The sequence below is a fragment of the Pleurodeles waltl genome, chromosome 2_2 (genome assembly GCF_031143425.1).
Source record: "Pleurodeles waltl isolate 20211129_DDA chromosome 2_2, aPleWal1.hap1.20221129, whole genome shotgun sequence".
In the NCBI taxonomy this organism is placed as follows: Eukaryota; Metazoa; Chordata; class Amphibia; order Caudata; family Salamandridae; genus Pleurodeles; species Pleurodeles waltl.
In genome coordinates this window covers 475,777,124-475,800,616 of record NC_090439.1, presented here as the reverse complement: position 1 = coordinate 475,800,616, position 23,493 = coordinate 475,777,124, and the positions used below count along the sequence as shown (strand labels likewise).

At 45.6% G+C, this 23,493-nt stretch overlaps 1 protein-coding gene and 1 long non-coding RNA gene across 4 annotated transcripts in view; one reads left to right on the top strand and one right to left on the bottom strand.

The window, feature by feature from the left end:
* The window catches only part of METTL4 (methyltransferase 4, N6-adenosine), a 196,835-nt gene extending 196,454 nt beyond the window's left edge, over positions 1–381 (bottom strand). For both annotated transcript variants that reach the window (XM_069219970.1, XM_069219971.1), the window contains exon 1: positions 46–381. In XM_069219970.1, the coding sequence (XP_069076071.1) occupies positions 46–255 (210 nt within the window). In that variant the 5' untranslated portion in view covers positions 256–381. The remainder of the gene's footprint in view (positions 1–45) is intronic.
* The window catches only part of LOC138282419 (uncharacterized), a 266,400-nt gene continuing 243,025 nt past the window's right edge, over positions 119–23,493 (top strand). For both annotated transcript variants that reach the window (XR_011200948.1, XR_011200949.1), the window contains exons 1-2: positions 119–256; positions 8,248–8,333. This is a non-coding gene — a long non-coding RNA (uncharacterized lncRNA). The remainder of the gene's footprint in view (positions 257–8,247; positions 8,334–23,493) is intronic.

Genomic DNA, 23,493 nt, shown 5'->3' with positions numbered 1-23,493 from the left:
CACGATCCAAACCGAAAGTGACATTTGTTTCTTAAGAAAACTTACCCTTTTGCGGGTTTGGGGCCTTTCTATGCAGTTCGATGATAGAAGCGCAGTGTCTGTGGCGTCGGCGGAAATGGGTCCGGGGATGTGAGGCTTCAGAAGTTGAAAGTACTCGTCTCGGAAGCACAGACCAGGGTCATGACTATACTCGTTGTTTAGGAACTGGAGATGGTCGACTAGCCATCCTGTCGAGCTTTTCAGCAGTACGGACATGGCAAGTTTTTGTCCTTATTCAGCTCTGATACTGACGGTCGGTTGATCCTTCCTCCTCTAACTTTCCATTTACGAAGAATGCCGATGCGCGCCCCCTACCGAAAGCCTTCTCCCACTCAATTACCAGGTCCTTCCTATCTTCAGAGATAGTGAGGAAATGCGTGGAGTTGAGTAAAAAAAAATTCACGAGATTTGATAAAACTCCTGATCACGAAGTTCAGATATTTGTTGTAACATTTTATAGAATAACCAGCGTAACGTTAGTTCAAGTACATTTACTGAATTTTCTGGACTGTAAAACGAGTGCAGCTTAATTCTAGCAGAAACCCCAGTAGCCATGATTAGGTGTACAGTGTGTGCTGTGTATATACAAACACATTGTAACAGATAAAGCAAGTTTCGCAAACATGCCAACGTTTTAGAACAGGCAAGTGAGAGCTTTTTAAAAATAGTGGGGAGAATGTATTTTCCATAGTGATTTTTATTGAAGCAGAAGGCATCTGCCTGAATCGGGCCATTTGGTATTTGTAGAAACAATCAGGATTGAATTTTTTTCAGTTTAATAACACAGAGCAAACAAAAACAGAGTTATAATCTACGTTTTTTATTTGAGCTATGTAAAACGACCAAAAAATGAAATGTGGAGGAGGCCTGTTACATGCTGCAATTTCTCCATCCAAGAATTAATAACAAAACAGAAAATACAGAAAATAACAGCTGAAATAAAAAAAAAAATTGAAATTGAGGTGAAAAAAACAACAATTTTTCTCAATGATTTACTCTGTAACTTTTTCCTGCGATGTCAGATTTTTGAAAGCAATATACTGTTACGTCTGCTGGACTCTTCTGATTGCGGGGATATATAGGGCTTGTAGGTTGATCAAGAGCCCTAGGTACCCAAAGCCAATAAATGAGCTGCGCCTTGCAGTGGGTTTTCGTTCTATACCAGGTATACAGCAATTCATTTGCTGAAATATAAAAAGTGGAAAATAGGTATCAAGAAAATCTTTGTATTTCCAACATGGGCACAAGATAAGGTGTTAAGAAGCAGTGGTTATTTGCACATCTCTGAATTCCAGGGTGCCCATACTAGCATGTGAATTACAGGGCATTTCTCAATTACAGGTCTTTTTTACACACTTTCTTACATTTGGAAGGAAAAAATGAAGAAAAAGACAAGGGCAATAACACTTGTTTTGCTATTCTGTGTTCCCCCAAGTCTCCCGATAAAAACGGTACCTCATTTGCGTGGGTAGGCCTGATGCTCGGGCACAGGAAACGCAACATGGACACATCACATTTTTACATTGAAATCTGATTTGTTTTTTTGCAAAGTGCCTAGCTGTAGATTTTGGCCTCTAGCTCAGCCGGCACCTAGGGAAACCTAGCAAACCTGTGCATTTCTGAAACCTAGACACCTACGGGAATCTAATATGAGGTGACTTGTGGGGGTCTCACCAGGTTCTGTTACACAGAATCCTTTGCAAACCTCCAAATTTGGCCAAAAAAAAACACGTTTTCCTCTCATTTTGGTGACAGAAAGTTGTGGAATCTGAGAGGAGCCACAAATTTCCTTCCACCCAGCATTTCCTGAAGTCTCCAGCTAAAAATTATACCTCACTTGTGTGGGTAGGCCTAGCTCCCGCTACAGGAGATGCCCCAAAACAGAACGTGGACACATCACATTTTCCCAAAGAAAACAGGTGTATTTTGCAAAGTGCCTACCTGTGGATTTTGGCCTCTAGCTCAGTCGGCACCTAGGGAAACCTACCAAACCTGTGCATTTTTTAAAACTAGACACCTAGGAGAATCCAAGATGGGATGACTTGTGGGGCTCCCACCAGGTTCTGTTACCCAGAATCCTTGCAGACCTCAACGTTTGGCTAAAAAACATTTTCTCCTCACATTTCGGTGACAGAAAGTTCTGGAATCTGAGAGGAGCCACAAATTTCTTTCCACCCAGCGTTCCCTCAAGTCTCCCGATAAAAATGATACCTCACTTGTGTTGTTAGGCCTAATGCCAGCGACAGGAAATGCTCCAAAACGCTATCTGGACACATCAAAATTATCAAATACAAAACTACCTGTTTTTTGGGGGGGCAACCTGCATTTTTGGTCCTGGGCTCAGCAGCCATCTAGGGAAACCTACCATACCCAGACATTTCTGAAAACTAGACACCCCAGGGAGTCCAGGGAGGTGTGACTTGCATGGATCCCCCAATGATTTCTTACTCAGAACCCTCAGCAAACCTCAAATTTAGCTAGAAAAAAATCACTTTTTCCCCACATTTCTGTGTTTGATCACCGCACTGGGACGAATTTCCTACCACCCAAGGTTCCCCTCAGTCTCCCAGTAAAAATGATACATCACTTGTGTAGGTGGGCCAAATGCCTGTGACAGGGAAGAGCCAAAAACATGTCAAAATTGAGGGGGAACCAAAGCGGGCCCAAAAGGGCAGTTTGAAAAAAAAACATTTTTAGGCTGACAAGTGCAGCAGAATTTTTATCAGTATAGATGGGACAATGTTGGGTGGTAGGAATTGTGTGGATTCCTGCAGATTCCGGAAGGTTCCATCTAAAAAATATGGGAAAAATGTGTGATTTCCAGCAATGTTGAAGGTTTGCAGGGCATTGTGGATAAGAAAATGGTGCGGGTGCATGTGAGGCACACCACCCTGGAATCAATCAGATGGTTAGTTTTCAGATGTGTCTGGGTCTTGTGGATTTTTCTACATGGCAGCGTCCTAAAGTCAAAAAAGTGCAGCCCTCACTATTCCAAGTGGGACGATTTTGAGAGTTACCAAGCTCTCATGGCCCAAATGTAAAACCAAAACCCAAAATAATCAAAAGTCTTCTTGCTTGCCATGGGATAAGATGTTTTAGTGTGCGGGGGGAGAGCTGAAAGACTGTTACCCCCTTCAGTTGGGATGGGGGCATAACCAGAACCCTACTGGTTGGTAGCCACCACCCCACTATTTTTTGTTGTTATTAAATCCATGCCATCTAGTAGACTTTCTGCCCCCCTCCCCCCGGGTGTGGATCGGGGATAAATTGCCCCATCTGCCCACTGATGGGCAGAACAAATTTGGCACCATTTATTTGTAGTGGGGGTATGGCCATACCCCACCCTCTTATTTTGAAGAAAAATCTTCCCTGGTCTCTGGTGGGCTTTCTGCCTCCCTTGGGGGCAGATAGGCCTTCTAAAAATAGGCCAATCTGCCTCCAAGGGGGGGCAGAAAAGGCCTAAAAATATTTTGCCCACCCCGGGAGCGGCCCTTGCCCAAGGGGCCGCTCCCCTTATGCGTAAGGATAATTACAAAAAAAAACTCCCTGGTGTCTAGTGGTTTCTGCCCCCGCCTAATTATGTTAGGCTGATCTTCCCCCAGGGGAGGCGGAAATGGCCTAAACACAATTTGGCCCCCAGGGAGCGACCCTTGCCATAGGAGTCGCTCCCTACACATAAAAAAAAAGATCCCTGGTGTCTAGGGGTTTTCTGCCCCCCCCGGGGCAGATCGGCCTAATTATATTGGGCCGATATGCCCCCGGGTGGGGCAGAAATAGCCTAAAAATTATTTGCCCCCCTGGGCAGCGGCCCTCACCCAAAGGGCCGCTCCCCTTATATGTAAGTATAAGATAAAAAAAAAATCCCTGGTGTCTAGTGGTTTCTGCCCCCCCTGGGGGCAGATCGGCCTAATTATATTAGTCCGATCTGCTCCCAGGGGGGACAGAAATGGCCTAAAAATTATTTGCTCCCCTTATGTTCATTTAAAAAAAAAAATCCCTGGTGTCTAGTGGGCATTTCTGCTGCCCGATCGCATCGGGATCGGGCAGTAGAAATGCTTGCAGAGACATGAAAGGAAAGCCCTTTCCTTTCATGTCTCTGCTGGCCCCCTCCTCTCAACCGGAAGATAAATGCTGAGCATTTCTCTTCCGCAATCGCGATGGGAGATGACCTCTGATGAGGTCAGCACGATTTCGCGTGCTGTCGCCATCAGACGTCACTGAGGGTGATCTGTGGTGGAAGGGGAAGCGATTCCCCTTACAGCCCTGACCGGGGGGTGGAGGGGTAGCCCTCAGGGGGAGCGCTAGTAACCATTACGTCTATGGCGTGCAAGGGGTTCATATTCCAGGTAATTCTTGGATTGGGAGATTGAAGCTTGTGTGACAGGCATCAACACTTTATATTTGGCAGTTTTACAAAACTCTGAATTGGGTTTCTGTATGCAGGAATCAGAAGGTGGGAGACTATCTGTGAAATCGGTAGCCTCCCGCCTGAATCGGGAGAGTTGCGGTGTATGCATTTCAGTAGTAGGGTGCACTCATAGTTCACCATAGCACAACTTTTTTGTTGTGTGCCTTGGAAACCTTTGATGACATATCGATATGTTTCCTCTTAATGGGGAAAGCTCTTTTAGAACAAATTAGATTGCTGAAACCCAAATGACCTGTGTCAGAACCCTTTTCTGAGGGCCACGGGGCAAGTGAGAGCTACTGGGCCCAACTTTGGGGTTGAGGCCTTTTACTCCTGACGTCTTTGCGACTGATCTGCTAGGTATCCTAAGCAACTTTTTAAGTACCCCTTCAGCAGTTGGCTTTCAGTGGTAATGTGTCTTGACTAGGCCAAGGCTTCTTTGGTTGCTTTTTTTGTGGGGAGGAGGGGTGTTGAATTATACATACAGTGCGGTGAACACATGGCTTACACCTCAAAGTGCGTTTAATAAAAGTACTAAACGATTGACCAGTCTAATACTGTCTGTTATGACAGAAGTATTATTTATATAACACAACAAATTGAAATACAACATACACAAGCAGTGCACACACCCCCTGAGGTCAGGGCCCTGATGCATAGTAGGAATTCCTGTGAGTCCATCTTCCCTCTCCAACCAGACCTCAACCCTGTGTCATGGTGCACATGCATGATCCGTGTCCACCCATGGTAACAAATCAACACCAGAAATCCAGACATCATTGCAACTGGGATACATCTGTCACTTTGTGAGGGACTTTTCCATCCCAACAACTCGTGCCCAGTACTTTAAGCTGGATGAAAAAGATGATTCTGTCAGTGGGTGTGACCTAAAAAGCACCCTAGTCGTGCCCATGACATGCATACTAGAACCTATGTTTTAGAGATCAATGGGCTCCAACTGAATCAGCTGGAGTGGTTTGTCTCTGCTATCCCAGGGTAGGCTACAATTTAATTATTAATCAAATACACCAGTTTACTACTTGAGTCTCAGGATAGCGACACAGGACAGTCCAAGATTTACTTAAATGGGTGGTGTATGGTTAGACACAGAGCTCAACAGACCATTGATAACATACTATGTCCAACCAGTGATTTTTCTTATAGAAAGAATATTATTTTTACTTCATAACAATATATTATGCATATAACTTTTATGGGACGACGCAGTCAGCACAGTGAAAGTTAGTTATTGCAGTGCTTCTCTCAGCAAGGCTTCTCCACCTGGGACAAATCACTCCTTGTTAGGCCCCAGGGCTATGGAGAGGCATCTTAGCAACTCCATACAACAGCAGTGGGCTCACCCACAGATTTCGACAGTCTGCTTTGTCCCCATTATAGCGCTCTATTTTTAACTCGTATTGCTTAATCAATTCCCTCCAAACTTCTTTCTTCCTCCAAGCAGCTGAGCTGTAGGTTGCTCTTCTTGCCAACTCCTCAATGTCGAGATACTTTTAAGCACCATGTTTCCTCAGTGATATTCCCTTTATTCAAGCTTTCACCCAAGTAGTGCTTCTGGCAGGATTGTTGCAGGAATTCAGATATGTTTCACATCTGAGAATGAGAAAGGATGCCAAAGACACTGTTTCTGGAACTCAGAATTTCTCCAGCATACAACAGTGTGGTGGCTGGACACAGATCAATGAGAAATTCCCAGAACACTGATCTAGGGAATTTAATATTTATACTTGGCTAGCAGGCTAGAATGTCGATTGCAGAGCTTTGCCTTGGGGTCTCTCTTACATCCTTTCTGAAGAACTGCTCAGACATAAAATTTATGATCTGGTAGTTTGTCACCAAGAAGCATTGAGAAGAGAGAGCCCTAACTTGGAGATATAGAGCAAAGAACCAAAACAGCCGTCCCTATCTGTCCATGCTTCTGTGGAAGATGGGAAGCAAGAAGTGGGTTGCTTCTATCTTGCATATCTAAAGCCTAGTTGATCCCCACCAAGCCTTTAGTGGAGCTTGGCTCCATTCAAAGAGACCTCTGGAATGTTTTACATGCCCCCTCAATTTTACATTTATGTTTGGTTGGGCTCTGTTCTGACTTCTATCTGTTTGTTTGTCTTATTTATGCTAGTAAACACTCTACGGGGAACACAAGCACTTGTCATCTATGCCCCACATAGATGCAGCAACGAGCATGTGTCAAAAGTCACTTGCAGATCAATACACAGTCTCCCTCCGCAGGTAACAGTAAATGGCCTACTCTTACACTGATGATCAAAACGTCTGCCATTGCTACCAGCCTGTCCTAATCAGGAGAGATGACCGTAGTTGATCACCAGAAGGAAGGAGCGCCCCACTCTGGGTCTCAAGCCATTTTATGATTGATGCCTGCAGTGAACACCCATGATTGGTGGCATGCTACAGCAAAACTGCGAAATAAAATAAGTCCATAAACAGGCATGCATTAATTAACATCCATTAGACAACCACAGTCCTATAGAATGGCCACAACCTGTTAAATGAAGCATATCCAGTTGCAGTTGTAAACTATAGAGCCAGGATTTAATAGCCTTTCTACTTGCCAGTGCAATACAAGGCCAGCATCCTGAGAGCACAGCGGTCAGACTTAAAATATGGATTTTGAATCTCTTTCTCAGATAGAATGGGCCAGTGTGATATAGGAGTCAGTGAATAATGCAGAGGAATTTGAAAATGATCATGCTTGACACAGGGAGCCCCATGAGTACTTGCCTGATGTTATTCATCATCTTCTCTGCAGAAGTTAGAGTACAGCATGGAACATTTTTATGGACAGAACCTAGGCAACTTGAACCAAAAATGGAAAATAGCTCCAGAAACTTGAACAATATTGTGAACCCACTCACAGTGAAACTTAAATTAAAACAACATGAAAGGAGCATTTAGGAGGAATTATCTTAGAATCTGTGTATTTATGGTTTAGCTCTATCTTAATGAGAGGTTTTGCAAGTACCCATACCCTCACCTACAACCAGAGGCCGGTGGGGTGCTATGATGTGCGCAACAGATGAATCTAACACTAACAAAACAATAAGTAAAGGATCCACACCCACGTGTCTTCCCTCCCCCTGTCCTCGAGTACTCTTATCACCTGCGGACATTAACTTTGAGCTTAATCTATAGCTGTTATGAATGTGAGAATAATTGGTTCAGCGAGGTCTAGTGTTACTCATCTAAGAGTCGTAGTAGTCGCAGATATTTAGGGCAAGTCAGTTCCCTGAAGTCCTTGGAAAGGAGTTTAAGGTATTGTCTCCACAGTTCTGTATAAGTCCCCTTGAGACGTCAATACTAGGGACAGCTTCTCCATCCCCAGGACATACCACATGCGATGTATCCAAGCTACGTATGTGGGTATTCTGTGTGTCCCCAGTGGGCCAGATTCGTCTGGTGGAACACTCCTAGGGGGATGCTAATGTAATAGCCTCTGTGTGATTTGAGTGGGTACGTGAGTGCGTTTAGGAGGCCTAGGATTGTATATGCCGGGAATTGCGGTTATTTAATCTTTAGACAATTGTCTATATCGTTTAGTACTGTTTCCCAAAAGTGTGCAATTCTGGGGCAATCCTACAAGATATAGAGCAAGGGCCCCGTCTGGTCACATTGATGCCAGCAGTTCGGGCTACTCATGGGGTTACTTTTATGCAGTCGGAGAGGTGTAAAATACCAATAGGTGATAATTATTGTGGCTGTCTCTATGCTTGCAGTATTGCTTGCCAATTGGAGCGCCCTGTAATAAATCTCGTTCCATTCCTTAGGGAGAATTGTCTGACGATTTCTAATTCCCAGCTGTTTGGCTTGGAGTCTTGAGTGTTGGAGAGGCGTGTAGAAGAATGCCATACAGGTCAGTGACCAAGCGCTTATCGTCATATTTTGCAATGAGCCATTGCTCATAAGCTGTCGGGATGGCTTGCTGCAGCCTGGGGTTGGTGGCTCTGCTGATCGCGCCAAAGCTCCGTCGCTAGAAGATCATAAGATCCTCTCAAGCGGTTGAAGGGGATGTGTTCTTCCTCATTGAAGAAGTGGCCTATGGACCAGCAACCAGCTTCTTGCCAGGGGCAGAACGCCACATTGTGCATGCATGGGGTGAAGTCAAGATGCTGATTATGAGTGTGAGAGGTGAGGGTAATGAAGGCGGCCCATGGCATACAGCCACAGCTTCCCACACCTCGAGCAGCGATTTTGTGACTGGGTAGGAGTAAAGACCCCATGGCTGCTGTGATCTCTTCAGGAAAGGGACCTTCGATAAGTGTATATCTGCAGTAGTACTGTCTCTATATATTTAAAAGAATCTAAACTTAATTTCCGAATAAAGCTTTTGGTGCTATAGCCCTCATGGCTGAATGAGCCCCAATGATAGATTGAGCTATCCTGGCCTTCCCCCTGTGATGGCTGGTTGCTTGGGGCACCAGGGCAGTTAAGGATTAATAGGTTCCAGTTGCATAAATTAGAGTTGATCACCGCTTGTGTCCCGTGGCCACAGTTTTACTGGACCCTAACCTGGCTAACCAAGTACTACTTTTCAACACTTTACTTTCTCAGGTTAGTGAGACAGAGCAGTACAGGCTTACTCAAGGAGGTGAGGTGGGTTAGACTTTCCAAATGCAGTTTACACTGTAATACCAGCTGATAAGATCAATATCCAGTCAGTGCTTTACTTGAAAAGTACCTTAATACACAAAAGAAAATATGCTACACATAAAACTAAGATACAAAGTGAAAACCAGAATTCTCTACAACCCGGTGCCAGAATGCTGACCCCAAAAGTAGTATAGCACCTAGACACTAAGTAATATAAAACACAGTTATAATTGCATTATGCAGACTATGCCACACAGGGCTACTCTTTAAAGCAAGACCAATGTTACCAATACTTGTATTGCAGTGGTGTGATGTCAGCAGGTGATATTAAGTTGAACATTCCTTGTCCTACCACTGAAAGCAACCAAAGTGCCCATCATTCCTTGGCAAGGAAAAAGCTCTGGGGGTGTCAGGGTTGCCTGGTGTCTCCGCACAGTTACAGGAGTCCCACTAGTCCAGTAGCCACTTGAATAGCTGTTGGAGGGTGGTGGCTAGCCAGGGTTCCAGTCCACCCTGATACCCTCAGATGAGACAAAAGTTGTGCAGGCCTATACCACAGAGTTGACTGGTCACAGTCTAGCTTTTCTAATAGCAGGGCACTCACGGGGATGGTGCTACCTGCTACTAGTGAAGGACAAGCAAGGACAAAGCTGTAGACTAATCAAGTCCTGGAGCAGGTACCAAGGGTTCAAATGATAAGTGCTTCAACACAACACCATTCCCCCAGTTGGTAACTGGAAGCACCCACATACTCCCTAAGAGGAGAGGTCAGGAACAAAGCAGTCTCAACTTCAATGACAAAATAGAGTTTCCCCTATCTCCCCCAATGTTGATGTGCAGCAAGTGTCCTTAACTTGATAAGCTGTCTGTAGCCTCCTTGATTTCCAAAGCACCAGTAGCTTTCACAAGCTCACAGACAGGTTGTTCTTTACTGGGACGCTATCTGAAGAACTGAAGCCCAACTCCTTCCGACAGACTGGCAAATTCCTTTCACAGGTAATCCGTCACAGAGACTGTAGGAAGCTGGCTCTGTATACACTGTACCAAAATGAGGTATACTGTGCACAGTGGATCCCCAGAGGCTTTACAGAGGCCAAAGTAGATAATACTAATGTTCTCTTTTGTGTTAGTGTAGGTGAGCAGTTAGGCTTATCGAAGAAAGTGCTAAGCATTTGTTGTACACACACAGAGTCAAGAAATGAGGCACACACTCAATAGCACTCCAGTCCAATGTTTTATGTATACAAAAGTATGTTTCTTTATTTCTAGAATGAAAAGAATCTTTGTTACTGGTAAGTACAGTTTCAAGAATGTATCACTTTCAAGTATCAAATGCACTTTGATTATAAATCACAGTTCATACAGGTTTCAGGTAAGTAAGACTTTCAATAACAAAAGTAGACACAGTGCAAATATCATTGGAGGCAATGCAGTCCTAGGGAGGTAAGGTACATACACAGTTTAAAGGTAAGTACTTGATTTATGGACCCAGTCTTCAGGAGTTAGAGTGTCCACAGGGCAAGGTTCAAGTTGACACCAAGGGTGTGCCATCAGCCACACAGGACCTGCCGGGTGCAGAGGTCAAAGTTGGTGTTGGGCGCTCATTGGAAACCAGTGCAGACTGGGGTGCTCAGAAGAGAACGGTTTGCAGGTATGTACCATGGGGTTGAGTCACAGGCCTGGGGGTGTTTAAATTAGCACTGGGGGATGAGTGGGGCACAGGTAAGCACCAAACACACACCTACAGCAAACACAGCGTCGTACACCCAATCCAATTCTACAATGATCTCTGGTTCCACAAAGAGGCTGCAGGCTTAAACCAGGGAGGTTGGTGAGGTGAACCAGCAGCTGGACAGGTAAGTTGAGATGCTACTGGACATTGGTGGACCGTCAGCTGGGTTCCCCAAAGCCAGGGGGTTGCGGGTGCAGTGGTACCTTTAGGCGTCGGAAAACTTGACCGGAGCTGGTCGGGGTTGGGGGTCCTCTGGATTCAGGCTGCACGCCTTGTCATGTTGGTCAGGAGGGTCAACCCAGGGTGGACTCCAGGGTCGGAGATGTCTGGGGACCTTCACTGGTCCGGTGAGCCACCTGGACATGGGCTGTGGGCATCGGGTGCACAGTGGACAGGACTTGCATATCCGGTGGGCTCTGGAGTCTTTGTTGGAGGTTTCTTTGTGGACTGGGCCGATGTAGCAGGATTCTTAAAGCTAGCTGCAGACAGGCCGGTGGGGCCAAGTCATATGCTGTCTGGAGTCTTCATTGCTAGTGCAGCTCTTCTTTTTGAGGTCACTGGGAAACTGCAGAGCAAGGTTCAGGGGTGCTCCTTAGTACTAGATTTATGGACTTTACAGGGGTCAGAGGGCAGTAGGCAATGGCACCTGACCCTCATGGTGGCTACACCCTTCCTGTGCCCACTCCCTTTGGGGAGGAGGGCACCTTCCTAACCTTGTTGGCTATCTTCCTCCAAAACAAGATGGAGAATTCTGCAGAGAGGGGTTCACCTCTGCTCTGGGCACCCTAGGTGTGATCCCAGCTGGGGTGGACACTCATTGTGTTTACTAATTTTCCTGCTGGACCTGCCACCAAAAGTGGGGTGTGGTCCAGGGGGCGGACATCTCCACTGGCTGGAGTACTCTTGGACAGCAGAACAATCAGCAGAAACCTTTGAGGCTCACCACCAAGTGTTCTGCAGGGGGGAGGTGTGAAGCTCCTCCACCCAGAGCAGGCTTTGTCCCTGACTCCAGAGAGCACAAAGGCTCTCACCCGATGGGGTCAGAAACTTGTCTGGTGGTGGCAAGCTGGCATAGACCGGCAAGCCACACACTAGAGAGATGGGTGAATTTCAGGGGGCCTCTCTAAAATGCTCTGTGTGTGCATTGTTCTATAAATCCAACACAGGCATCAGTGTGGATTTATTGAGCTGAGAAGTTAGATACCAAACTTCCCACCCAAGTGAAGCCATCATGGAGATGTGGAGTTCGTAATAACAAACTCCCAGCCCATATACTTAGTATGGCTACACTGCACGTACAATGCACATACAATGTCTAAGAATGGACTGAGACACTGTAGGAGCACACTGCTCATGCAGCTGTGCCCTCACCTGTAGTATAATGCACCCTGCCGTAGGCCTGCTAGACGGGTGACTTACCTGTGCCACAGGCAGTGTTTTGTAGGCATGACACCCAGGGATGTGGCCATGTTCACTTAACCTTTTTCTCTACACACAACACACACAGTCTGCAATGGCAGTGTGTGTGTGTTTGGTTACATGGGACTTATCTGGGTGGCAGGGGTGTGGCAATTGTGGAAGCAATGGTACAGTTTTAAGGAAAGAACACAGGAGGTGGGGCCTTGCTTGCAGTATCCCAGCACACACTTAGTAAAGTTAGCATCAGATATCAGGCAAAACGTGTTTGTGTTGGCGGGGGGGCATGCTAAAAAGGGAACTTTCCTACTGAGACACCTTCTCAAGTTGAAACCCTAACTCCAGGGAAGGAGAATGGCAATCCAACCCCCCCCCCTTTGCATTCCACTCCTGGATCTCGGTGTATTTAGTGACCCGATGTGGGTTCCTTGTGAGGAAAGGAAAACACCTTCAGTAACCAACTGTGGATGTGGCCAGAATTTCATCATTCCCTTATTGACAGGCTAATCCTATGAGGGAGTCTGTTATGTTTGCATCCTGGATGCCCCTCCAATCCTGGAGAATAATTTCTTCTTGTTCATTGCATTGTCACTCCCTGTGAGTAGGTGTTGCTGCCATCGTTCGTTCCCAGCCTATTGATACCTGTTCAACTTATCCCTCCCCCGAGAAGAATTCTATTTAGCCCCAGACCTGGAGGGCCTAACCATCACCCAGCAGAAAGGGAGGGAGTTGGCCCAGCAGAGCCGGTTGTAGCTGAATAGAGATAAGTCCCATTCCCTACCCCAACCCGTTAACCTTCTACAAAAAACAAGGAGGAGCACAGAGGAGCTAGAATGTCCAGAAGAACAGATACCAGCTCAGCTCACTTTAAACACACAGGGCCTGATTACAAGTTTAGGTGTTATTTATTGCACATGATAAGAATATCACAGGGTATGTAATGTATTGTGTGCGAAAAATACCACCTACTACAAATTTGTCAGGAAGAGCATGCAGATTTTGGTGTTTAACACACCCAAATTCTCATGGTAGGTAAATACCGTACAATTTCCCGTTTTGGCAGGTTTGATCTGTTGAAATGTAATGAAGGTTGAGTTATTTAATCCATCCTATAATTATCGGCTGTGTTAAGTAAAAGAAAACTCGTAATTTCCACCAGTGCATAAACAGGTTTACGCACTGGTCTGAATTAACTGACCCACTCGTAAGCAGACCCTATGGTTCACCATCCTTACCCTATTGTTTTCAAAACACATAGAGGCAAAAAGAACCCAGTTAAGAGAGATTGCACAGAGTTTACCAGGATGGAGCTCGTTGGCAGGCCCGCCTAAAGGATCCAGGGGTACAGGTACCCTTAAATATAGAATAATGCTGCCACCACTCTCAGTCTACCACAGCGTAGGTAGAGAGGGCAGTAGCCACTCTGTAAAAGAAGCATCTGATGCACGTATACCCTTGACCTTAGAGCCAAGCCCTAGGATCTCAACCCATGTAAACAAGGAGACCCTCACTGGAGATGCGTGATTGTCATGTTCACTGAAGTAAATGTGAAAAAAACCTTCAGCAACTTTACAGTGACCTGCCAGGAGATCCACATAGGGTCAGGACGCATGCTTTCAAGAGCCATGCAGAAGACTTCCCATCTGAACGTGTCCCCCTATCAAACTAGCCTGTTCTTACACCACAGAGGGATAACACTGGTCATCTGATTGAGTAAATCAGCTGGTAAAGGCCATCTGCATTCCCATTCTGTAATCATGCCTTATGTTCCACAGTGAAATGTAGTCCCACATTTGTGTGAACCAGCAGAGCCACTGTGGGTTCTTTCCCTTCATTGTCATGAGCCATTTGAGGTGTTTGTGATCTGTCTGTACCACAAACTTCATCCCAACAATTAAGGCCTGAATATTTGAAGGGCCCATGCTATAGCAATGCATTCTTTCTCACCGACCAGTTCTTTAGGGAGCAGTCCGTAGCTGATAAAGGCCACTGTATACTCCCTTCTCATTGAGCTGTGCAAGAACTACTCCAACTCCCTTGTCTGAAGCATCTGCATGCACAATGTAAGTTTGACCATAACCAGGGTCCTTTAGCACAACACCTTTCGTGTTCTGTTTCCTAGAAGTCAGTGCTGTCAGAGACAACCATAGTCCCCCAGTTTGCCACAGAGTTCTGTTAGTAGCCAGTAACGTCCCAAAAATATATTTCTTGGGTCTGGACATTGGGAGCCTCCAAGTCTAGCACTGCTCAGACTTTTCTTTTCCTTAGGTCATATTTTCCCATTACCCACCAAGACAAACAACAGATGACTGACCAACTTGGGATTGGGTTGCTTTGATAGTCATTTTCACTCTCTGCATCCTCACTAGATCCTGCTCCAGGTGCTGCATGTTGTCTTCCTATGAGATGCTGAACACAGCAATGTCATCCAGGTAAGTCACACAGAACTCATACAAGCCTGACAGCACATATTGACCAGGCACGGGGAAGTAGCGGTAGCATCTTGCAGTCTAGAAGGCATAGCCTTTAATTAGTAGAGGTCCTCTGGGGTTGAAATTGCTGTCTTCTCCTTGGCACCAGGGATTAGGGCAATATGCCAGTAGTCACTGCTCAGATCAAAAGTACTAAGGTACTTTGCTGCACCCAACTTATCTACTGCCTCAGGATTGGATGGGAATCAGTTTTGGTCACAGTGTTTTAGCCTCAATAGTCCACACAGAAGCACAGACCAGTTGATCCTTGCTCTGTAAACACCACCTTTGTGCTGGCCCGAGGACTACTAGAGGGCTCAATTACTCTAAGGTCCAGCATCTTGACCACTTCAGTCTTGATGCACTCAAGGACCTGGTCTGACATATGTATGACTTGCTCCTAACAAGTGGGTTGTCTCCTGTGTTATGGACACAGACAAGGGTCAGCCCTGGGATAAGCAAGAAGAGATGGTAAAATTGTCCCAACACGTTACACTCTGCTTGCTCTTCAGGTGTCAGTTCAGAGGCAAGCTTAACTCCCTCAAGCGAACCGTCCTTCTTGTCACCTTGCAATAAGTCCCGAGCCACTCACTCTACTTCCTCATCCATTGCAAGTATGGAAACCATGTAATCCCTGTGTAGACGTAGCTTCAGATGATTTACATGGAACACCCTCTGAGGGTCGCGTGCGGCACCTGTGTCAGCTAAATAGTTGACGAAATCTTCCTGGCAACTTTGTAGGGACAACACCACTTGACGTCCAGAGCCCAGGGACAGATTGAGTTCAAAACCAAGACCTTTTGGTACTTCTGGTACCCAGACAGCATAGCTTTCTGGCCATACCACTCCTTCATCAGCTTCAGACTGGCTTGAAGATTGACCTTCAGTTTCCTCATGAGCTGGGCTGTCAGTCTCTGGAGGCCCAGGACTTAGACCAGCACATCACTGTTAGGGTACTTGGGGTTGCTGTGCCAGCTCTCTTTGACCAAAGTCAGGGAATCTCAGATATGTTGCCCAAAAAGATCAGTGACTGAGCCATACTCTTTTCTGTGGTATCTCTCTGGAAGTGAAGTGAACAAAAGGCACACCAAGAGGAAATCCTACTTCCACTTGATGGGATCAGAGTTTTCATTAAGCTCTTTAGGGTCTTATTGAAGCACTCCACCAACCCATTGGTTCGTGGGTAGTATGTGGTGGAAAAGTAGTATCTCATACCTTCTTCTTCCCACATTACCTTCAAATAAGAGGAGATGAAGTTTATTCCCCTATCCCGAACCAAAGTCTGGAGGAGTTAAACCCTGTAATAGATACCATAGGAGATCCCGAGCTACCACCTTGACATTAGTGCTCCTGAAGTCCACTGCCTCAGAGTACATGATGCCATGATCCACCACAACAAATATGTATTTGTTACCTGAGGATAATTAAGGGTTCAAAGGGACTGCCTATATCAATCTGAACCAACTCAAAAGGTACCTCCACCACAGGTAGTGGCACCAACGTTTCCTTGGTCTGGCACCCAGACGCCTCTGGACTGACTGGCCAGGCAGGTCTGACAAAACCTCTCCTCATCCTGACCAACTCCTAGCCAGTAGAGCAGAAGTGCTCCTGTCTTTTTGATGCTGAGGTGAGCAGGCCAACCTCACCATAAAATCTTCCCAAACCACCTTATAACCCATCTTTCCAAACCACCTTTTGCTTTTCAACCAATCAAGTAGAGACCTGTTACTGCTCAATCTTCTGCAGGCTCACATGTGTAGGGCACTCAGCTGTACCCTACAAAACAACTACAGCAATGGTCCAGCTACGGCAAGCAACATATGCAGCTCTGCCAGGGACTCAGACCCCAGCGCCTTATCTGCCTCTGGATGTTCACCCTCCTCCCAGCTGAAAAATAGTAGATGACTTCAGATCCTTCACGCTACACAAAAAACTGGGCAATTTGTCAAAGGCTATTCAAAAATATAATGAGAATCTTACATATCCATACCATTTTGAAAACTATTACAAACAGGACAGTCAGGGACACTATCTCAACAGATGTGTTTTTAGACAGAGGAAGAGAGTTACTTTTTCTGAGTCCTCTATTTCAAGCAGTTCTCACACAGATTATGAACAACCTGGTGCCAGCTCCTCCTCTTTTTCACTAGGCCCCAGCAGTGATTCCCAGTACAAAATTCAGTTTTTAAGGGACAGAAGAAAAGGTCAGAACCAAGGGAGGGGACAGCCCAGGGGCAGGTGTCAGAGGGGAGGTGGATTTTACCCCCAAGAATCAAACAATGAGATACAAACTCGTTGGCAAGTATACAAGTGGTAATAGACCAGGATAACGTAATATCCCAGGCCTTTTACCCGCTATCACCAATCCAGAAATGCAGATCCTTATTAAGAGTCTTTCATTTGTTCCACCTGCATGCTCAAATGCTTTCAGCATTAAATTTAAATTGCGACAATCGTTTCATAAGCTTTGCTTGACTTACCATTTTGAGAAACACCCATTTCAAGGTAAATGTAGTGCCAAAGGCCTAACACCCCTTTCCACCTTCACCCCACAGCACACTCTTTACTCCATAAAAATCCTGGCATTAAAAAAAGCAGTCATGCATTATAGAGACAAACTTTTGTCCCAATGTCAGTATATTAAGTTCTACACTACTAGAGCTGAATATGATGCTTTGAGTACCCTTAGCACTAACAAGCAGATAGTTTTCAAGGCTGCAGTCAAGGAGGGATACATAATTATACAAGAAATCACAGACTATATAGCTGAATTGAGCGGCAATTATCTATACATGAACATTTAAAAAAATATCCAGAGAGCCTACTAAAGAAATCAGTCTTAAACACAACTGATAAGCCACACCAAACAGGGTTTTGAGTGATAATGAATACCAGTTTCTAAGCAAGAAATACCCACAAATACAGACCATATACACGCAGCTTAAGTTCATAAAAAACTTGACAACCCCCCCAGGAAGGCCTATAATATCAGGTTGTGGCTCCATTTTGGGACCCTTACGCAAGTACACAGATGTGTTTGTTAAATCCTTTGTCACAGAAACAATCAAATGCATTAGAGAGAAATGGGCATGATCAGCTTCATTGAGGACTATCCCTTCTGGCTAGAGAATCATATATTGGTAACTATGGAAATACTGCCATTATATATCAGTATTCTACAAGATGATGTCTTAGCTATTATAGAGTATACTCCTGAAAACAGCCTTTGCACCCAACTTAGCTAACTGTTACATGGATCGTTAGGAGCAAACCATATGTGTTTTTCATACTAACAACCCTTACTGGAACAACAAAATAGTATGGAGAAGCTACATAGACGATGTCTTTATGATATAAACAGGTGACAGCAGTTTACCTGCAGATGTTTTGCAATGGTTAAATAACAGAAACCCAGACATCTAGTTCACTATGGGCCATATGTATGAAAACATGAGCTTGCGAATCACAAATAGCGATTTTTAATAAATCGCTATTTCCGAGTCGCAATTGGCCATGTAACAAAATTGCGATTCGGAATTAGCGATTTCTTAAAAATCGCTACTTTTGGTTTGCGAGGCCCATTTACTGAATCGCAATTTGCATTCTCGCAATTTGCGATTTTTTTGCGATTCGGTAAAAAATCGCAAAATGCGAGAAAGTTCGAGAATGCACACCTGGAGGAGCCTGACGACATCACCAGCAGGAAATGAGTCATCCCAGGCAGTTTCAGGTGCCACACCCAAACCAGCATCCTGAGAGAGAGCAGCCCAGTCACACAGAGCAGCACTCAGCACGAGCAGAAACACCTGAGCCAGGATGGAGACCCCAGGCCCAGCACAGGAGCAGGCTGAAAGGAAGCGCAATCTTAAATTCAGTGAACAGGAGCTTGAGGTCCTGACTGAGGAGGTGGTGAGGAGCCATGACCGCCTGTTCGGAAAAAGCTCACTCCAGGTGCCTGAGAGTGAAAAGAGTAGATTATGGCTGGACATACAATCCGAAATCTGCGCCATTGGAGTGGCACAGCGCTCCATCGAGGAAATAAAAAAAAGGTGGTACGACCTGCGCTCTCGTGCAAAGGAGAGGGTGGCAAGGAGACTTGCGGAGGCTAGGGGTACAGGTGGCGGACCACCAACAGAAGCACCATCCACACCATTGGAGGACTTGGTGGAATCCACACTCCTCCCTGAAGCTGTGACTGGGGTCACAGACATCGACACCTCCGGCACACCGAGTACCAGCCAAGGTAAGTGCAATGATGTTTAGGAACCCTTTATGTGTATGCACAAAAGCCCCTTAGGAATTAGCATGTAATGTGAAGTAGTGTTTGAAGTAGTCCAGTCCACATCTTAGAAGCAGCACAACAATGCATTATGGAAGTGGCAGTCCACAAACTAGTACAGACAGTAGCATAACAATGTAATGAAGTATAGTGACACCCAAGGTAACACAACACACACAACACCGTGTAGAGCAGTACCTGTACTTTTATTGCCATTTTCGGACAGATAATGTAACATACAGAACTGACATGCTGCATATTGTTGTTGCAGGTGGGCCAGGTCCAGCAGCCTCACCAAGTACATGTGTAGGAGAGACGGACACCCATCAGCCCTCGGATACAAACAACAGTGGGTCCCTCCACATGTCCAGTGTCCGACGCAGGCCCAGGGCACTACCACTGCCAGAGTTCAGCAGCGACTCTGATGAGCACTTGGAAGGGCCAAGCACACCGTCCGCACCAGACAGGCGCACCCAGAGTCTGGAGGGCACAACAACAGCACCACGCAGGATTGCAACAGAGTCCCGGGCACAACATCATGAGGCAGGTGAGGGTCTGTCCTTATTCGGGGGCCTTGAAGCTGCTATGTTGCAGCAGCAGCGTCTGCAAAATAAGCGGATCCTCAGTTTAGACCGAAACCTGCGAGTACACAACCGCAACATGATGGGCCTGCATCGCCAACTGGACACACTCAATGCCAATATTTTACAGCTGCGTGAGGGACAGATGCAGGTTTCAGAGGACACCAGGGACCTAACAAGTGCTGTCCATGACCTCTGACAGGAGCTGCACCATGAGAGGGTTAGCCGGCGCAGAAAGGAGCACAGATTCCGGACAATGTTTGGCAGCTACTGCAGGTCCTCCAACAGGATGGCTAATTCCATTGCATTAATCGCCCGTCGCGCAGTGGCGGCACAAGTGGAGGCTTCACATAGCAGAAGGGACATTGTCCAGGGACTAGTTCAAATCACAAATGTGATAGAACACATACTGGGACAAAGATCTGCCACTCCAAGTGAGGTAGCCTTGGGGGACACTGAGGACAGTTCAAGCCTCAGTAGTGTTGCCATACCAGCAGCAGACACCAGACGGCGCAGTGCCAGTCACAGCACTGCCACTGAAGGTGACAATAGAGGTGCCAGTGACTTAACTGGGCACCCGAGTGGTGTGCGTGGGAGAAAAAAGTTACTCTTGCCGCCATTACACTGCTGTTGCCACTATGAGGGAATAGTGCATGACTCTGTTTATTAGTTTATTTGCGTTTGTGACATCACCTGTTTCATTTATTTCTCAATCATACATTACCTGACGAAAGGTAATAAATTTATATCACTAATGGTACAGTTGTCAGTGGATTTGTGTCATTCATACTCACGTCTGAAATGGTTGTGTCTGATGTCGGCACGCCTTTGCCTTCCCTCTGCTGCACCGGTCCTGTCTGCTGGCTGTAGAGGTGGTATGGGATCGTCATCCTCATCTGATTCAGTGTCACTGATTTCTATAGGTATGCCCCTAGTTGTAGCTATATTGTGCAAGATTGCACAAGTAGCCACTATTCTACATGTGGTCTCTGGACTGTACTGTAGTGCCCCTCCACTTTTGTGGAGGCAACGGAAGCGACTCTTCAGCAGTCCAAATGTGCGCTCCACCACGTTGCGGGTTGCCCTGTGTGCTGCATTGTATCTCCGTTCTGCTGGTGTTGTGGGATTGAGGTAGGGCATCATTATGTAGGTGCGCACTGCATAGGCACTGTCTCCTGGAAGGAACAGAGGGTACAATGAGTAAGTGAGCCATCAGACGTCACTACTGCATGAATGCGCCAGTGTACAGAGGGAAAATACCTAGTAGATATCCTTCACCAAACTCCCCAGCTAGCAGTCTTGTGTGAATGCCGCTGTGGCGAAAGATGTACGAATCATGTGTGCTCCCTGGGTACCTGGTTACGAGATCAGTTATGATATAGGAGGCATTGCATATCACCTGAATATTCATGTAATGTTGGTATTTACGGTTTCGGTACACATACTCTGTGGCTGATGGTGGACAGATTGCCACATGTGTGCCATCTATGGCACCTAGGATGTGGGGGAACTGTGCTATATGGTAAAACTCTATTTTTGTCTGCTGTATTTTCTGAGGGGTGTGGGGGAATCTGATGTACTGTTGGAGTTTGCTTAGCATGGCGTTGATAAATGCATTGAAAAATATGGAGAGGGTACTCTGTGAAACCCCTCCAGCTGCTGCTATGACCCCTTGATAGCTCCCTGAGGCAAGTAGGTGTAGGGAGCATAATACCTGCACATGGGTGGGTATGCTGTGAGTCCTTAGTGTTCTGCGCTGCAGTATGGGTTGTAGTTTAGCTATCAGATCAAGTATCATGGCTGAGTTCAACCTATACCTCTCATATACTTCCTCCTCTGTCAGGTCCAAAAGTGTAATGCGCACTCTGAAAATGCACTCCTGTCTCCTCCTCTCTCTCCTCAAACCTGCCAAGATCCTCATCCTCCTCGCCATGACGTAGAGTGCAGCCATTGTGGAAAAGAGTCTGAGGCATTCTGGGCCTCTTTATATAGGTTGCACCTGGTTACCACCTGGTTTCACTTAGTGGTATTTTGCATGTGCAAAATGCCATTCTGCGAAAAATCGCAATTTGCAATTTCTTGATGCATCTATTTGCGACTTGGATTTTGCGAATCACATTTTGGGCCTCGCAATTTCCCACTGGAAATACTGAATCCCAAAATGCGACTCGCAAAACCAGGTCGCAACGCAAAAAAATCGCAATTGCGATTTCTTATTTTCGGTCTGCGAATGCCTTTCATGCATCGCAGACCACGTTTCTGCCCTTGCAAACGGCCGATTTTTGTGATTCGCACCGTTTGCGAGTGCAAAAACTTTTGATACATCTGGCCCTATGTCCCATAACAAGAAAGAACTCAAATTCTTGGATGTAATAATTAGACAGTCTGACAACAAACTATATACTATGCTTCTGTGCAAACCCATTGAGCACAATACCTTGTTAAGATACTCATGTCACAATCCTAGAAGTCTGTGAGACAGTCTCCCTTTTGGGTGTTTTCTGCATAGAAACCAAGAAGGTTGAGTCCCTGGACAAGACGTATGAAACTAATTGTAATAGCATAAATGATGTATATACCCTTCTATGTCCTTGCAGTTTTCTCTATTTGCGTCAAACCACACAGAAGGTCAAAGAATGCATTCTTTAGCATTGTAGATGCATCAGCTGCAAAACTCCTGAAACACCATTGGTAGATAATTCAGGCAATTTAACCACAGGCCAGAGGATCTAAGAAGGCTAGTGCTGTAGAAAATTCAGCAGAAGCCAGTGTGACACTGGTGCTAACTGCGATTGTTGTGCGACCGCATTCGCGGTCACAAAACAGTAATACATGGGACTGCGAGTCGCAATTAGGAAGGGAACACCCCTTCCTAATTGCGAGTCGCAATCCCGTTTTGCCATTCGGTAATAAGTTTACCGAATCACAAAACTGGGTTTGTACATGGGGAAGTGCTTATTGCACGTCGCAAACAGCCAGATTCGCCGTTTGCGACGTGCAAAACCAATTTGTACATGTAGACCTAAATTACTATGATGAAGTTAGAAATCTGAGTGGGTACTTAACAAATGGCTAAATGTTTCTCTATTGCAATATTTTAAGACATTGTTAAATGTAACTTTATGAAAAGCCTCTCTTTTTTAGCTAGCCTTGTGCACTTCCTTGGAGAACACAGGGTCCCTTATACTTGTATTCCATCCACCTCAGTTCCCTCTCCTGCTTCCTCTTTCTCAACCTTGTGTCTTTGCATCTCCAGAGAGCTATATTTAAGTATGAGCATGTGGCCTCTCCCGAATGCCTGACTAAAACTGTGCCACTTCTTGATGTACATTTCAGGCAACAAATGCGGGCAAGATACATACTATCCATCACCTATGTGCTCACAGATATATATACAGCGCTGAACGTATTCAGTTAGATTAATTTCCAGTTTTATTTTTGCACCAGAGCACAAGCTGGGGGTACACGCAGGTAGATGGCATCTCCCCACTATTTTCACTGTGGACGCCATCCCCCCTGCTAAGAAATTGGGCTCAGTGAAGTTGGATGAACTTGTCCTGATGTGATTTTCTCTGGGACACATTCAGCAGCCACTTCACTTTTGACAGCTTTCCACTGAGCAAAAAGGTTCAGGTGGTGGACTTTTTTGTTTATTTTTCCCTCCAGCGGGGTTTGAGACAAAGAGCTAATTTAAAGGCCATCAGCTCTCCTTTTGTGCTAGTACAATTCTGTCGAGGAGCTAACTACAGCTTCACACCCAGATACCAGGGCAGATGAGTGGAAACAAAGTCACGCAGCTTGTTATCACTTTTCAAGCATTTGCAAGAAACTATGATTTGGAAGCAAGCTTTTGAACTTGTTCAATCCCTATATGAAAGAGCATGCACTGTAAGAATGTCATCTGTATCAGACTATGTGAGTATTTACACCAATATCCAATTAAT